Genomic DNA, 17091 nt, shown 5'->3' with positions numbered 1-17091 from the left:
CTCTAAGAAATCATAAAATGAAGTGTGTGAATTTTTTTAGAGAGCATTTTTCTAGACTAGTTTTTCCACCTTTATTAGTAATTAAATAGTGTATGCAGCTACCCAGATTAAACGTCTGGAGAGATAATGCCTGTGCTTGCAAGACCTATTTGAAAATAAACTAAAGGCATCTCCTGATTTATGGTTGGGTTTTTTTTTTGTTGTTGTATCAATCTCAGTGAATGAAAGACTGGTAAATACTCCTAAATTCACTTCTGATTTCTTTTGTGTCTCATACATTTGAACATAGCACAGAAAGCCTTTTACCAGCTTTTAAGTACAGTGAGATAAACGTGTCAACACTGAATAAGTAAATAAATAAATTTGAAAACTGCTAAACTAGAATCATCAAATCATAAAGTGCTTAAGATTGTTCAGACCAAACACTGTTTTTAGAGGCTGTTTTGAATTTTTACATACCTTCGTCCTTAAATTCTCATAGGCTGTGGTTGTTATTTTGAGTTACATTTTCTTTATACTAAGCACTTTCCTTAGGAGCTGCAAGATGCTTTTGAAGCACAAATTGTCCTGTAAAACTGGTTAAGTAGACAAGGGCCTGCTTTCACCCTGTGCTAATACAGTCCTTTGGTGTTTCAAGCCTTTTAATTGTATCAGAATGGGTTTAAGTAGCTACAAAGTTTGTAGTTGCTGGTTTGATATTTTTCAAAATTATCTGCATCATAAATGTTTTCTTTTTATAAAAGTGTGTCTCTCTTCCTGCCAAGTGGATAACTGTGCTAACAGGGGTTTTGTATGTTTTTGTTCCTTATTTCTTTAGCCTCCAAAACTCTTATTAATAGTATGCTACGGGACCCTTCTCAGATTCCAGATGGAGTTCTGGCAAATCAAGTCTATCAGGTATTAATCACAGTTGTTTTTTTCTTTCTTTTTTTTTTTTTTCCTGTGGCGGTGCTGTTATCTGTCTAGCAGAGTAAAAGATTTTAAACCTCATTTAATTACTGTCATCATAAACTATCAGTGAGGTCAGGGTGCACCATAAATGGCAATGCAGTATTTGTGAGGGGAGCATTTCAGTTTTTAATAGCTTGCTTTTATAGTGAATAAAAGCATGCAGGTTTTGTTTTCTGTGATTAAATCTGAACAGCATCTGATAGCCTTTTTGAAGAAAAGTAATTACTGTTTTTAAGGTTCTTTTTAACTATAATGGTTTCGCATTGCCCATCACTATACTACTTCTCTTATTTGTCGGCAGTGTACTGTGAATGACTGTTGTTATGGACCACTGGTGGACTGCATCAAACAGTATCCTTTCCCATAAAATTTTAGGTGCACAATTGACGAGTTTAGGCTGTGTGGAAGAGATGTGTCTAGCTTTAACCTGACATAAAGTTCTGCTTCACAAAACACGTTTCATACTCCTCTGTTTTGCATTCAATCAACTAGAGGGTCACTGCAAAGCTTTCTCTTATACTGTTTAACAAGAATCAGATGGGGCACGGGAAGTTGTCAGTTTGCTGGCTACACGTTCATATGCCTGATTGAACCTCTTTGGTTTTGATTAGTTGAAATTCATGTCTGGTTTTCTATTAAGACTGGACAACAGTGCTTGGAGTGGTGGAGTTGGGCTAGATATCTCTGGAGATATCTTCCAATCTCAACTCTTCTGTTGAGTTTTAATTGTAAGGTTTTCAAGTGCAATTCAGGTATGATTGACCAGTTAGTATTTTGAAACTCTGACATTCCATGCAGTTCTTTTACTTTCTCTTCTTCGTAAAGGAAATGGGTCTAGCTGTAGGAAAAAACCCTATGTAGCTTGAATTTTAAGGGTGTTGGGTTTGGTTGGGGGGGGGGGAGGGTGTGGGGTTAGTGTTGAAATAGTTAATTAGAGATCCTCAATATCCAGTGAGAATCCTGGGGAAACCTCTCAGTGCTGGGTATTCCAGACTAAGAGTATAATTTGTTAGGAAAGATCACTGCAACCCTAACTCTGTTTTCATAGAATCATAGAATGCTTTGGGTTGGAAGGGACCTTAAAGTCATCTAGTTCCAGCTCCTCTGCCATGGGCAGGGACACCTTCCACTAGACCGGGTTTTAACAAGACCAGACTTCAGTGAAGTCCTGAATGAGTAGCTCTTCTGTTTCAGTCTGCTGTGAAAGGAAGAGTTTCAAAATCATGACCTCCTATCACTGAGCCAGCTAGCAAGGCAATTGGCTCCCAGGTCCTGGGGATTCCTTGCATAAATCTCTGCATGAAGTCTGGGGGAAGATCCTGATTTCACTGTACAGTTGCAGGATAGAACAGCTACAGTGATGTTTAGTTATGCATGAAAAGCACTTTTTTTAGGCGTGATACATGTGGTAGTCACCCGTTAAAAATATGTTCTTTCCATTAGAAATACTTGCCTGGTGTCTACTACAGACTCAGCCCTGCTCCCATTAACTTTAACAGGTGCAGGATGAAGTTCTAATTATACTTGTATTTTCTGGTTTTAATCATAATTTTATGTATTCATTCAACATATCTTCATATCTTCAACATTAAATACAGCTCTATGACAGTGGATTAATCTAATAAATCACAGTTTTTAAAAGATTGTTGATCATTAATTTTCACATCTAGTAATGTAAGATTAATATTTTTATGACAAACAGTCTGGCTATAGTCTTCTGAAAGTGTCATTTTTTAAAGTAATAATAACAGAATATGTAGAATTATGACCAGTTTTTAAGAATAACTTGCCTGCAGTCTATAAGTCTTTTCTATCCTCTTCAGATTCTGGTTCAAGTGAAGTTATTGACTCTGCAGTGACATCAGTAAGCATAATGAGGATTTTTTTTAATTCCGTTTTTGGTACAGAAAAGTTTAATACTAAACTGTGCAAGTGCATTATCTGCAAGTATGTTGCTGAATTAGATGTTAATTTTGAGGTGCATAAAATAGTTTAAAATCAATTTAAAGTTAAGGTTTTAAAAGCATAATGTCTTCTGAAGGATTGCATATTGATTTTAAATATAACTATCTAATTGTATATGCATGGACTAAAGTATGAAGTCAACCTCTTTGTAAATGCCAAGAGGCTATTTTTCAGTAATAGTTCAGATGCTTACGGGAAACTAGGCTGCTAGATTGCATGAGTAGAAAATGGCTTGTGAGGTTATTTACAAGTTTTGCCCCATGGTTATTGCCATACATCAATAACAGGTATTATTATGGACTAAGTCTAAGTGTTTCTGCTTACTATGCATTATAAATTCCATTTGCAGTATTTTTCTTACATTTCTGCTGTTTTTCATTTACCCCTTTTGTTCTGTAAATGCTCATAGAGTTTAACATAATATACAGTTTTATTAATAAAAACTATATGTGTAAATGCAGTGATTCCATACAATTGGTATTTTTGCTGGTTAGCATAAAGTGCTGATATAAATTAAGTAATTAACTCTCATTGTAATGTAGTTTAAATTTTCAAAAGTTATTCTAAACAGAGTTAGGAACTTAACTGTTTTTAATGTAAGGTCCTTTATCATGATGTTCCATAAGATTCTTCTTAAAAGCTTCCAGAACAGAACTTTGACCTCCAGGAAGATACATTAAAAATACTTAATGTGGTGACTTTTCTACATGTTGCTAAGAATAGCACATTGGATCAACAGGCTGTCAGTGAAGTGAAAAGGACTTCACTAGAAAATATTTCATCCTTCCCTAAGTTCATGCTTCTGAAAAATGAATTAAAAGGATGTTTTGTTACAGTAAGATGTTTCAAATGGCTGTGATGCCTATCAATTTCTGAACATAAGGAAAAAAGCAGTTTATTTCATTCTTTGCTGAATTAGAGAATTGATACACTTGCCAGTAAAGAGCAAATTAAAAGGTATTTCTTTACATGTTTTAAGCTCACTTTTGTTTAATTTTGGGAGGGAAATAAAGCAAAAATTTAAATATTAGCCTTACTTATGCTGAATAAATGTGATTTAACTGGTCTTATTTTTGTAAAATGTATGCTGATGATACAGTAGTCTAATTTTCACAAAGTGCTAAATGCCTCTAAAACTCCCTGTAAGGTATTTAAAAACTTAGAGTTCAAATCATTGTTCACTTCAGAAATGCAGATGAAGGCAAATGTATTTTATCATTAGCTATTTTACCTGTGATGTTTTTCTGAAGTTGGTTCTTCCATTCCTTAATCTAAAGCTATCAGCGCTATCGGGCATGAGCATGAAGTCTTGCTGCGAGAAATGCTTTTGGAAAAAAATCTCTCTTTCATAGGTAAGAATTTGTAGTAGGGGCTAGCCAGCAAATCCTTAACTTCAAAGATTTCAGTGACTGTTTACCTAAGAAAAAAATAAGTCTCAACACTCTTTGTATTAGGTAGTAAAGGAAGAGTAAGAAATGATTGATGCTGTACATGTTATCTTTTATTGATTTAGAACTGAGCAGGAACTCAGTTACCTAACACCCTCTATATACAGCACATGCACAGGCTTGCAATTAATATTTTATAGAATAAGTAGCTGAAAAAAATGCTTTAATATCTGCTGCAGTATTACTTTTGGTGTCATGAGATATTAGCCATAATCTAGGCCTTATGAGACTTAGGAGGAAGCATAAGAAATATTAACTTCAAAATGCTTTATGTATTAAAGAACTGCGAGAGAATTCACTCATTTAGCTTTCTGTGCAATTTCTGCTGAATTTTTGCCCCTGCCTACTAACTAATGCAAGTACTCATTTCACAATCCCTATATTTAAAATAATTTTAAGGATTCATTATGAAGTTATTTTCATTTTTTTCTTTTAGCCTGCACTATGTTTCTTGTGCATGAGTGCCATTAAAACAAAGATTAATATTTAAAGCATCATTTCTCTTATTGTGATAATAAACTGAACAGTGACTTCTTAAATCTGAACTTCTTATATGATGAGACAATAGCAAAGTGAAATGCTATCTTTTGTTGATGTTGCACTAAATTTGTGTGGCCGGGGAATTTTGCTGGTTTTATCAGAAACTATGATCTTTCTTAAATCTAGACTCACGTTAATATTTTGGAAACTTTAAACAAATTTAAGAAATTAGAATGATTATTAAGGTTTTTAAAATATTTGCCCATGTAATTAAGGAACAGAATTAGTACGATCTTTTATTTTAGAGAAAAAATGAAAAAAAGACAGAAATAAGTATTGCATACAAACCTGCAGATGACATTGTGAAAATGTGAGGAAGTAGTTTTTCCTACTTAGCTATAAGAGCAGAGGTACAGGTAATAGACTTAAGCTGTAATTGCAGAGATGATGATGAGTTAAAATACTAAGCAGTTCTAGGAGCTGTAAGTATAAAACAAACTGCCAGGGAAGGTTATGGAATCACCTTCAGTGGAAAATTCAAGGCTAGACTTGACATTCATCTGTCAAAGCTGGTAATGAAACCAATCCTGTCACGATACGAGAGAATGGACTAGATGACTCACAAATGAATCCTCAACCCAATGATTATCATTTTATTCGGCTTGTGCAAGCTTGTGTACTGCACAAATCAGATTTAAATTTTGATGTTTTGTGACCTTGGATAAGCATCAGTTTTATCTTTAAAAATAAGCTTTAAGAAATTTGTGTTGTCAAAGTATCTAGAATGGATTAACTCATTAGAATAGAAACATAAATGAGAGAGTTTGTTGTTTAGATACTATGCATAGTGAAATACTGTTTAGTCATGATTTAAGATCTGTTAGATGGGTGTATTTATTATTTCTGTCCATTGCAGGTGTTTTTAAGGTTTTAGGTATTAAAAAAAAAATAAAATTCCTTAGTATGTGCAAGATTAACCCTACTGAATCCCTCACAATAAAATCTTTCCTTTTTTAAGAATTACTTCCAAAACTGCTTGAAGATAACTTCAGCAAAACAGAAGAGATGACAGTATTTCCTATATTCAGGCTTTGTTAGGCTCTGAGAAAGACTACATTCCAGTTTTGAAGATGGCCCAGGACTTAGATTGCTGTAATTGCAATTCCATTACTTTTTAACATGTGTTACGAAAAACAAATTCTGCAGTTTCCATATTAGTTTACTATTCCTCAAGAATAGTAAGGTTTTGTAGCAGCTCTCTTCACCTGAGCAACAGAGAGTCTAAGGACATGGTGAATATAAATCGCCCCAGTATAGTCTTGGAGCATGAAACAGCTCTTCAGTTCCAGGACATAATTTGTCTGTTTCTAGAGCAGTTAGCTTTCAGAGCCTACAGATCAGATGTAAGGTTCACCCAGAAATTGATTTGAAACCTATATAAACTAACTTTGCTTTTTTGTTAATCTACTGTTCATGAGAACCATATCATTTACCATGTCCTCTCTTCAACAAAAACACAGCTTTCAAATACTTATCACTTTGCTTAGGATTAAAGTGATCAGTGTTCTCTCAAAACAGGCGAACCGTTTCACTTGCCATACTGAAATGCCAGGAATTTCTAGGTTCTGCGTAGGATCTTTATGGGTTTGTACCTTTGCCATGAATATATTAGTAAAGTTTTTAGCTGTATGGGGAGGTACTGACCTTTGTCTGGAATCTTATCCTCCTTTGGTTCCCACTGTGTCCTTCAGTAGTAGCCTGGATATAAATCATGAAATCTGGTCAGTGTTTTCTCCTGTAATCTTAAATTTGCAGTTGCTGTTCATTCATGCACCAACAGAAGAATGTTTGGTTTCTTTGTTATATCCAGAGGCTAGTATAAGAACAATGATGTGTTAAATGGTTATGATTGAGTGTGAAGTTACCATAAAGATGAAGCTGCAGTTTTGTTGGAAATCTAAATTAATGGGGAATCTGTAGAAAACTACTTAGTAGTGCTGTTTCAACGTAATTTTCAAATCTCAGGATGCATAAATGTAACTGTCAAAGCTGTTGGGGGCTGGCTTTCAGTCAGTTGTTAAATTATTCTCTCAACCCATGCAAAAGCTAAAAGATCTCTTTTAAGGTGCAGAATACTACCTCTGTAGCTTCTGGACAAATCTGAAACATAAGTGGGCTGAAAAGCTAGAGCTTCTGTTTTGGTGGGGTTTTGGTTAAAAAAACGGGTTTATGGTGATTGTGGGAAGTATCTGTATCTCTTTCCCCTCTCCTCCCCTCCTCCCTCTGCCAAATTTATAAAGAAATGGTAATCTATAATTATGTTGCTACACGATAGACATCTCACATCAATAATAAACATGGTTTTTAACCTTATTTTATAATGCTATTCACAGTACAGAATGTCAGGAGAAACCAAGTGAAAACATTCAGAAACAGACTTAAAGCAAAAACCACGTTCTTTCTAAAGCCATGTGTTACTATCACACAATCTGATTTCGACAGAATGATTTCTATGATTCTACAATTCTATGATTCTAAAAGTAATCAAGTAGCCTTGAAAAAAAGAATCTGCAGAAGAATATTGAAAGTAATGCTGATGCAGACTCCAGTTCTGAGACTTGCCAAGTTGACTTATCGTGAAATGTTTACCCCTTCCTGGCTTTCAGTGGGTTCTTTTAAGTTACATTTCCCTGAATTTCTGATGCTAGCATTTGTTAGATATGAAAGAAAAATACTGAACTTTCTATTGCTATTTGTGTCTTCTTAAACAATGAAAACTTCATCTTGAACATCCTGTTGTCTTTTTTGTACTGTTTCAAACAATTAAGAACAGACTACAGTTAAATAGAGTTGGATAAAAGTGAATTTTTTTTAATCAAGATTAAGAGATCACAGACAGTTAACTCATTTTTATGTTATGGCACAAAACTCTCGACTCATACGTTCTGTTAAATTAGAACTTTGTTAATCTTAACACTGTTTATCCACATTCCTGACAATGTTGACAAATTTGAAAAAACAGCCAACAACCAATTCTGTCTCCAAATCCTAAAAAGTTTAATAGCTGATCAGGTGATACAGTGAACTGTTGCATTGCAAAGACTTGTATTTACAATATGGTGTGGTTACAGTGAAGAAATACTCTCAAATTTCAAAAGAAATACTGCACCTATCAAAATTAATAAACAGCTATTGCAGTTTACACCTAACTGAATGTACAACTTACTTCGCAAAATCACTCCTGTCCCGCTTTCAGTTATGACTTCACTGTATTAAAAAAACACTTCAGACTTACATTCTTCAATGGGAACGGGGAGGAGAGCTTGCTTTAGGTGCTTTTAGAATATTTGGATTTCTAAGAGTGTATGTTTTTCTTGTCATTAAAATGTTACTTGGACTCAAACTGCTGACCTTTCAGGATATTCACAAAGTATTCAAAAACTGAGTTCTGAACATTGGCCATGAAACTACTGTCCTAACCTGATAAATGGATTGGAAATAAGCTACCCAACAGTGAGAATGGACCATTAATTTTAATCAAAGGTGATGTAGAAAGGCGAATGGGATGCATGACAATGTCAACAGCCCAGTAGGTGTTAAGGGGCTACACAGCCTTACTTGTTACTAGGTAGTGCCATTAGTTGAGCTTGGGTGAAGACAGAAAGCCATGCCTGGAATTGAATGACCAGGTCACTCCAAATTCTAATGGATAAATGGTGTTTTAGAAATGCCAGTGTAATGGTATCAGAAATCAAGGACAATAGTTTAGAAAATATTAAGGGCAATATTAAGGGCTTGCTTGGGCTTCCTTTTTTTTCTTTTTTAAGGAAGCGTCTTTTGTCTTCTGCAGTTTTATCTTGCTCAGTCATTATTGTTTCTTGGAATATTCAGCTCTAATATTTGTAAGCAATAGAGTTGTATAGTTTATGTTAGCAGAATTTCTAGGTCTTTGTATGTTCTGAAATTGAATAAATTCTATAGATTGCAGGGTGCAAGAGAAACTAAAATTGTGGCTTCTCTCCTTCATAAATTTCTGGAAGAAAAGGATTTTCCTGTTCTTTTTTTTAACAACTTTATGCTAACATTGAAATAAAACCAAGAAGGCAGCTACAGTATATCTACATTTGTGGTGTTGATAGGATTAGTCTTAATGCTTCCTAATGTGGGGAGACTCTTCTTTCAATCAGCAAATATACTTCTTTATTTTGAATATTTGGAGGTTATAAAATACTATATGACAGCTTGAATTAATGATGTTTATAATGAAGACATAAAAATGCAGGGATGACAAAGAAGCATTTTTATATCCATGCTTCAGTTTTTCTACAAAGGTTCATTTAATCTGACACAGCATTGCATGCATAAGAAAGATATGTATGACTGCATTAGTAATTCTTGCACTCTTATTTAAAATAAAAATAATTATGCTGCTGTCTACTTAACAGAAGAGTTTTATAAACAATAGTTCTTATTCTGTATGTATAGCTGAAGATCAGCTTCGTGCAAAGGGTTATGACAAAACACCAGACTTCATTTTAGAAGTGCCAGTAGGTAAGTCTTTTAAAGAATTGTTATTGTTTTATTTTGAGTAGAAGAGTGCATGCTAAAATATTACAGCTACACATTACAGCTATACAGCTGTATATTAAAGGATACTACAAAGTAGGGTTTTTTTTTCTTTGGTAGTTAACCTAATAATTTTAAGAACAGAACTTCTAGTTTGTGTCAGAGAGGTTTGCTCATAAGTAGTATTACCCAGTGCTTCTTCTTTGGTTGCTGCATGTTTTTGTCTCATTATCACAAAAAAGAAAACCAAGGAACAGTCAGAACCCCCAGATGCCTGCTCCCTCTAAACTGCTCTGCACACTGTCTTTCTGAACTGAACTCTGAAATACCTATTAATGTTTTAGACTTCTAGACCAAATCAATTCAAAGCGGTGTAGAGTATTACCATTGCACTTATAGGTCATTGCATGAAGATTTGTTGTAGTGCCATTATTCTCTTGCCATCACTTTGCATCTAAATACAACTCTGCAGTTCTCTTTTTTTTTCTTTAATCCTGTGTAGCAAGAAGCAAGAAGGAATAAAAGTAGGTATAAAGGTCATGTCAAAGCTCATCTACATTTTCTGGTCTTGAGGCCATGTAAGAAGGTAATCAGCTGACGTAGTGGCTGGGCCATGGAAGAAGAAGCATCAATGCTGTCTAAGTGTAAAGGATTATTAATCATCTTTTGTAAATTGACTTTCATGCTAAAAGATGATGACTTTGCCTCCATAGAACACAGCACCTGTCAGTGCAGGTGTCTGACAGAAAAAACAAGGCTGAAAGCAGCCTGTGAAAGTCATATACGTGACTAGCTTTTTGTTCTTCATATTGACAACAGTTGGAATTCTTACTAACTGATTTATACACTGATATAAGGAACTGACATGTGTACTATAAAATGTCTCACTACTCGGAAGTGCTTGAGATACCATCTTTCAGCACGACAGTCTGTTATTTAATAGATAAACAACTATGCATATGAGAATCTTCCAAAAAGTTCAGTGATGTTTGTATTTGTAATCATGTTTCCAGAAAAGAAAAATGGTAGTGATGTTAAGAAGAGGTTATATGTACAAAACAAAAAATACCTGCGTAGCTAAAGTACTCTGTATTTGAAACGGTGAGCTTTGGCATCCTGATGATCTGCAGTTCACAGACAGTTGTCAAGCCACACCTGGAGAGTTTTCAGTTATCTTCTACTAGTTCACTTCCATAATTCTTATTTGTGGAGGGTCTCAGAAAGCTACCAAGGACCCAAGGACATGAGGGAACAGTTGTTGTTTATCCAGTCTAAAATTATCAGGGAAGATTGTGAAATTACAGTATCACAAAATGACTGAGGTTGGAAGGCATCTCTGGTAGTCATCTGCTCAAGCATGTCCAGATGACTTTTGAATATCTCCAAGGACTGAGACTCCGCAGCCTCTCTGAGAAGGCTGTGCCAGTGCTCAGTTACCCTTACAGTGAAAAAGTGGCTCCTGATGTTCAGACAGACCCCCCCATGTTTCAGTTTGTGCCTGCTGCCTCTGGTCCTGCCACCGGGCACCACTGAAAAGAGCCTTGTTCCCTCTTCTTAACACCTGCCCTTCAGATATTTATATACATTAGTAAGTTTCCCCAGTAATGTGGACCACAATATACACAATACATACTTGATATCAAGATACTCACTTTTATACTGGTAACACTTAAGATTATATCCTATCCAGGAGCCTGATTAAATGGAACTAGGAAAGCAGCTAGGTGTAGCTAATTTTTTTAGTGCTTGAGAAGGGAAACTGGGAAACACCCAGAAGAAGTCTTAGGTTTGTAGTATTACCCTATTAGAAAGAAGGTTAAAAATAGCCATTAATTTGTTTTGAGTGGATTTGTCTCTAAAAATCGAAACAGTGCTAGTGCATTACTTTTCTCACATTATTTTAGTCACTTGAGATTGACAAGAAATAATTTTCTACCTGTTGTCCAGTCTGAACTAATGTATGGCCGTTCTTGCACTCTCTTCTTCATGACTCACTACCTGCCTAGGAAAGGCAAATGTTTCTTAGAAATTGCTTCTCAGTGGACTACACAGTTTATGCCTCGGCTGTTAGATCTCCTGGGGTCTAAAGGTACTAGGGGGGTATTGGGAGTGGGGGAAGGGTGTAGTAGTATAGGCCTACACAAGTTAACTTGGTTACTGATAGCATGGTAGTGGTGGCATATGGAGCTTAGTGTGGTGGCTTCATGTGGTGTTTACCCATATTTCCCAAGTAATTTTACAGTCTGCTGTAAACTGTGTGTCGCCACAGCTTCTTGTAATCTTTCTGTATTGTGTTTCTGAGATGGCATGCTCTCAGATGCCATACCCAACATTACATTAGAGACAGAATTATTTTTTTTAGAGTTAGTTTCATGATTTCTCCTGCAAAATTAGGTTGTCAACTTCAGAAAGGACTTTAAAAAAAAAACAAACAAACAAACTTTTACTAACATGAGAAATTCACTTCTACAAGCAGTGAGGAAAGATGTGAACCAGAGCAAATCCCACTGAGTGAAACAGAAATTCAGAATCACATTTTTTCACATAGGCCTTCTTATTCCTAGCTTCTTTCTGGTAAAGCATTACTGGTTTTGCAAAGGCAAGGAAGGAGATATGTATGTATGGTAAACATCCTTGATGTTCTCACACCTTCCACTCTTCATTGATGAGAATTTGCTGGTTTTAACAGCTTAGCTAACTGTTCTTGTTTTCAGTTCCTTACCTGACAACTCCTTTCCAGCAAAGGATAAAAGTACAATGCAATTGCGCATTGGTCTAGTCTCCTTCCCTTTATATTTGGTTTGTGTTAGAATAAATTCAAATATCTGAAATGGGGTGTAACTAAACTTCTATAATTATCCATTGAAATAGATATTTTTTTAAAAAATGTCCTGTGCATATTTGAAAGATATTTTTTGTAAATACATAACTCTGTTGCAATAATGAATTATGCGGTAGATTGAGGGAGTAAATAAGATATTCCCAAACACATTCTTCCAGGCTGCTGAGTGTGATTTTAAGAGTTCTGTTTATTTTCTGCTGTCACGCTAGCTGTTGAAGGACACATAATTCACTGGATTGAAAGCAAAGCCTCATTCGGTGACGAAAGTAGCCACCAAGCCTACTTACAGGACCAGTTTTGGAGCTACTGGAACAGGTACCTTTCCACTATTTTTCCTTATAAACAGGACTGTGTTTTTAAAAGAAGTTATGGGAAAAAGCATTAGTGACTATTAAGCTATGTTGATAAAATACATGTTACCAATCCGGCATTTTGAATGTCATTAATTAGTGTGCCAAACTGGAAAGCTGAAATATTTGTGAAAAAGTCACATCATAATTCTTTGCACGCAGCAGATACATATGGTAATTTACAGTAATGCTACTTTGGTACAGAGTAAGTTTGGTACAGAAGTCAAATTTCAATTTTTTTTTAGTACTTGCCTTTGAAGTCAGATTTTGCTGTAATGTTTTGAAATACCTGCAAGCTGCCAAATTTGTTATAAACTCTTCACAGTCTAACCAAGTGGGCTTTATGTGTAAAGAAATTTATTGCTCATTGGCATTGTATCTGGGGTAGTACTGTTTCACTGTTGGTTGGTTTTTTTTAATAAAGTATTTTTTTCATATGTTACCTGTATTTTAACTAGTAATAACAACTGTCTTCAAAATAAAAAATGTAGTAGGTATCTCAGGTACATAAGGAGGGAGATAAGTTATGCTGGACCGAATTTTTGAACATGTCAATGGCATACACAGTATACACAGTATGCTAGAGATTGGAAGGGACCTTAAAAGATCATCTAGTCCAATCCCCCTGCCGGAGCAGGAACACCTAGATAATGTTACACAGGAATGTGTCCAGGCGAGTTTTGAATGTCTCCAGGGAAAGAGACTCCGCAACCTCCCTCGGCAGCCTGTTCCAGTGTTCTGTCACCCTCACAGAGAAGAAGTTTCTTCTCAAGTTTAAGTGGAACCTCTTGTGTTCCAGCTTGTACCCATTACCCCTTGTCCTATCATTGTTTGCCACTGAGTAGAGCCTTGCTCCATCCTTGTGACACTCGCCCTTTATATATTTATATACACTAATAAGGTCACCCCTCAGTCTCCTCTAAACTATAGAGACCCAGTTCCCTCAGTCTTTCCTCATAAGGGAGATGCTCCACTCCCTCAATCATCTTAGTTGCCCTGCGCTGGACTCTCTCCAGCAGGTCCCTGTCCTTCTTGAACTGAGGGGCCCAGAACTGGACACAGTATTCCAGATGCGGTCTCACCAGGGCAGAGGAGAGGGGAAGGAGGACCTCTCTCGACCTACTAACCACTCCCCTTCTAATACACCCTAGGATGCCATTGGCCTTCTTGGCCACAAGGGCACAGTGTTGGCTCATGGTCATCCTGTCGTCCACTAGGACCCCCAGGTCCCTCTCCCCTACACTGCTCTCTAACAGGTCGTTCCCCAACCTATACTGGAACCTGGGGTTGTTCCTGCCCAGAAGCAGGACTCTACACTTTCCCTTGTTATATTTCATCAAGTTATTCCCTGCCCAACTCTCCAGCCTGTCCAGGTCTCGCTGGATGGCAGCACAGCCTTCTGGCGTGTCAGCCACTCCTCCCAGCTTAGTGTCATCAGCAAACTTGCTGATAGTACACCCAATTCCCTCATCTAAATCATTGATGAATATATTAAATAATACTGGTCCCAGTACTGACCCTTGAGGCACTCCACTAGTTACAGGCCTCCAACTAGACTCTGCCCCATAGACCACAACTCTCTGGCTTCTCTCCTTCAGCCAGTTCACAGTCCACCTCACTACCTGATCATCCAGACCGCACTTCCTCAATTTAGCTGTGAGGATGCTGTGGGAGACTGTGTCAAATGCTTTGCTGAAGTCAAGGTAGACCACATCCACCGCTCTGCCATCATCCATCCACCGTGTTATATCCTCATAAAAGGCTAAGAGATTGGTCAAGCATGATTTCCCCTTGGTGAAGCCATGTTGACTGCCCCTCATAACCCTCTTATCCTTGATATGGCTTAAGATGGCACCAAGGATAAGGTGTTCCATCACTTTCCCAGGGATGGAGGTGAGGCTGACCGGTCTATAGTTACCCGGGTCCTTTTCTTGCCCTTTTTGAAGACTGGAGTGACATTTGTTTTCCTCCAGTCCTCAGGCACCTCTCCCGTTTCCCAAGACTTGGTAAAGATGATGGAGAGTGGTCTAGCAATGACTTCCGCCAGTTCCCTCAGCACCCGCGGGTGCATCCCATCTGGACCCATGCATTTATGGATGTCCAGATTGCTCAGCTGGTCTCTAACCCATTCCTCATCGACTAAGGCAAACCGCTCCGTTGACCTGACTTCGTCTAAGGTCTCAGGGGTACAGGGCTCCTCAGGACTGCCTGCAGCAGTGTAGACAGAGACAAAGAAGGCATTCAGTAACTCTGCCATCTCTGTATCTTCTGTCACCAGGGCACCCATCCCGTTCATCAGTGGGCCTACATTGCCTCTGGTGTTAGTTTTATCTGCCATGTATTTGAAAAAGCTCTTTTTGCTGTCCTTGACCCTTCTCACCAGGTTTAATTCTAAGGAGGTCTTAGTCATCCTAGCTGCCTTCCTACATCCTCTAGCAGCAGCCTTATATTCCTCCCAAGTGGCCAGCCCCTCCTTCCATGACCTGTAAACTCTCCTCTTTCACTTGACCATACCCAGCAATTCCCTATTTAGCCACGCAGGTCTCCTGGTCCTCTTCCTTGACTTCCTACGTGTCGGGATGCTCCGATCTTGAGCTCGGAAAAAGCAATCCTTGAATGCCAACCAACTATCTTGGGCCCCTTTACCTTCAAACAGCCTTGACCATGGGATTTCCCCTAGCAATTGCTTGAAAAGGCCAAAGTTTGCCCTGCTAAAGTCCAGGGTTGCAATTCTACTTGCTATTCTACTAGTCCTACCACACAAGATCCTGAATTCCACCATCTCATGGTCCCTGCATTCAAGGCAGCCCTCAACCCTTACTGCTTTGACCAGACCCTCCTTGTTTGTGAGGATGAGATCCAGCAGCGCTCCTCTCCTGGTTGGCTCATCCACCATTTGCAGAAGGAAGTTATCATCCATACACTGGAGGAACCCTGGACTGTGGCTGGGTTGCTGAGTGGTCCTTCCAGCAAACATCAGGGAAGTTAAAATCCCCCACGACGACCACGGCCTGTGACTGTGAGGCCGCTCTCAGCTGCCTGTAGAAGGCCTTGTCAACTTCCTCACCCTGATCTGGTGGTCTGTAACAGACACCCACAACAGTATCGCCCCTGCCAGCCTGCCCACAGGCATTCTCACCCACAGACTCTCAACTCGCTCGTCATCTGTCCCTGGACAGAACTCGGTGCATTGCAGCTGCTCCCGCACATAAAGAGCAACCCCACCACCCCTCCTGGCTGGCCTGTCTTTCCTGAAAAGGACATAGCCCTCCATGACTATATTCCAGTCATGTGAGCTGTCCCACCATGTCTCTGTAATTGCCACCAGATCATAGTCTCCTGACTTAACACAGGTTTCCAACTCCTCTGGCTTATTTCCCATGCTGCGCGCGTTGGTGTACAGACATTCCAGGGAGCGAGCTGAGCACACCGATTTCACCCTAGGATTATAGGTGGCCTCCCAGTCTTCATCAATTCTGGAGTGCTGCCCCACTGGGGCAAGCCCAGCTACAACCTCATCCCCCTTCGAATCTAGTTTAAAGCTCTCCAAATGAGCCCTGCTAATTCGTGCCCCAGCGTCCTTTTGCCTCTGTGAGATAAACCTTTCCCACTTGTCCAGACTGGTACCCTATAAAACCAGCTGTTACCAAAGAATCCAAGGCCCTGCCTGTAGCACCAGTCTCGAAGCCAATCGGTTATGAACTGAATCTTCCCATTCCTTCCCACATCATCAGTGGAAGATGGAAGGAGTGAGGAGAAGATCACTTGAGCCCCAGACTCTTTCACCATCCTCCCCAAGGCCCTGTAGTCTTTCTTCATCCCCCTCAGACTGCGGGAAGCAGCTTCCCCCTCACCTGTCTGGAAGACCAGCAGCAGGTAGTAGTCTGTCGGGTGCACCAGGTTGGGGAGCGCCCTGGTGATATCCCTGATCCGGGCTCCAGGCAGACTACACATTTCCCCATGATGAGGGTCAACTCTGCATATCGGGCCCTCTGTTCCTCTCAGAAGGGAATCGCCTACTACAATGACCCTTCTTTCTTTCTTATCAGAGGCAGTCTTGAGGTGCAAAGTCGACCGCCTTTTCCTATGTGGCCTTGTAGGCTGGCCTTACACCACATCCTCACCTACCTCTCCTTCAAGATCCAGGGCCTCGAACCTATTACTGAGGGACACCTGGGGAAGCAGGGCAGGAAGGGGGGAGGGTTTCCCACGATGCCGAACTGGAACTCGCTTCCAACCCTCATCGGCTTTTTGGTCCCCTACCTCTGCGCAACAGCTACAGGGCAGGGTCTGTCTCAGGCCATCCCCCTCTGTGTGAGAGGGCAGGGGGTCCTTCCCCTTTTGGGGAGTACCTCCCTGGAACTGTTCCGACTGGCACGCCAGGGAGTTACTCCACCAGTCGATCTCCCTTTCACACTCCCTGGTGGTCCTCAGCGTCTCAACCTCCTCCTTAAGTGTTGCCACCAGGCTAAGCAGATCTTCTACCTGC

General features: G+C 39.0%; 1 protein-coding gene and 1 long non-coding RNA gene across 7 annotated transcripts in view; one reads left to right on the top strand and one right to left on the bottom strand.

The window, feature by feature from the left end:
* CDIN1 (CDAN1 interacting nuclease 1) overlaps positions 1-17091 on the top strand; it is a 129520-nt gene that overhangs the window by 48801 nt on the left and 63628 nt on the right. For 3 of the 6 annotated variants that reach the window (XM_061463422.1, XM_061463419.1, XM_061463418.1), the window contains 5 exons: positions 818-897; positions 1253-1302; positions 4201-4268; positions 9330-9395; positions 12462-12567. In XM_061463422.1, the coding sequence (XP_061319406.1) occupies positions 818-897; positions 1253-1302; positions 4201-4268; positions 9330-9395; positions 12462-12567 (370 nt within the window). Of the gene's footprint in view, positions 1-817; positions 898-1252; positions 1303-4200; positions 4269-9329; positions 9512-12461; positions 12568-17091 lie in introns of all 6 variants that reach the window. The other 3 variants (XR_009745111.1, XM_061463420.1, XM_061463421.1) reach the window with 3 other exon arrangements.
* LOC133274335 (uncharacterized) overlaps positions 1-17091 on the bottom strand; it is a 42645-nt gene that overhangs the window by 12224 nt on the left and 13330 nt on the right. The window lies entirely within an intron of this gene.

This window comes from Pezoporus flaviventris, unplaced genomic scaffold, assembly GCF_033815535.1.
Source record: "Pezoporus flaviventris isolate CSIRO_AGI_PZ_B2104156 unplaced genomic scaffold, CSIRO_AGI_Pfla_v1 ptg000036l, whole genome shotgun sequence".
Lineage (NCBI taxonomy): Eukaryota > Metazoa > Chordata > Aves > Psittaciformes > Psittacidae > Pezoporus > Pezoporus flaviventris.
This window is presented reverse-complemented; position numbering and strand designations above follow the sequence as displayed.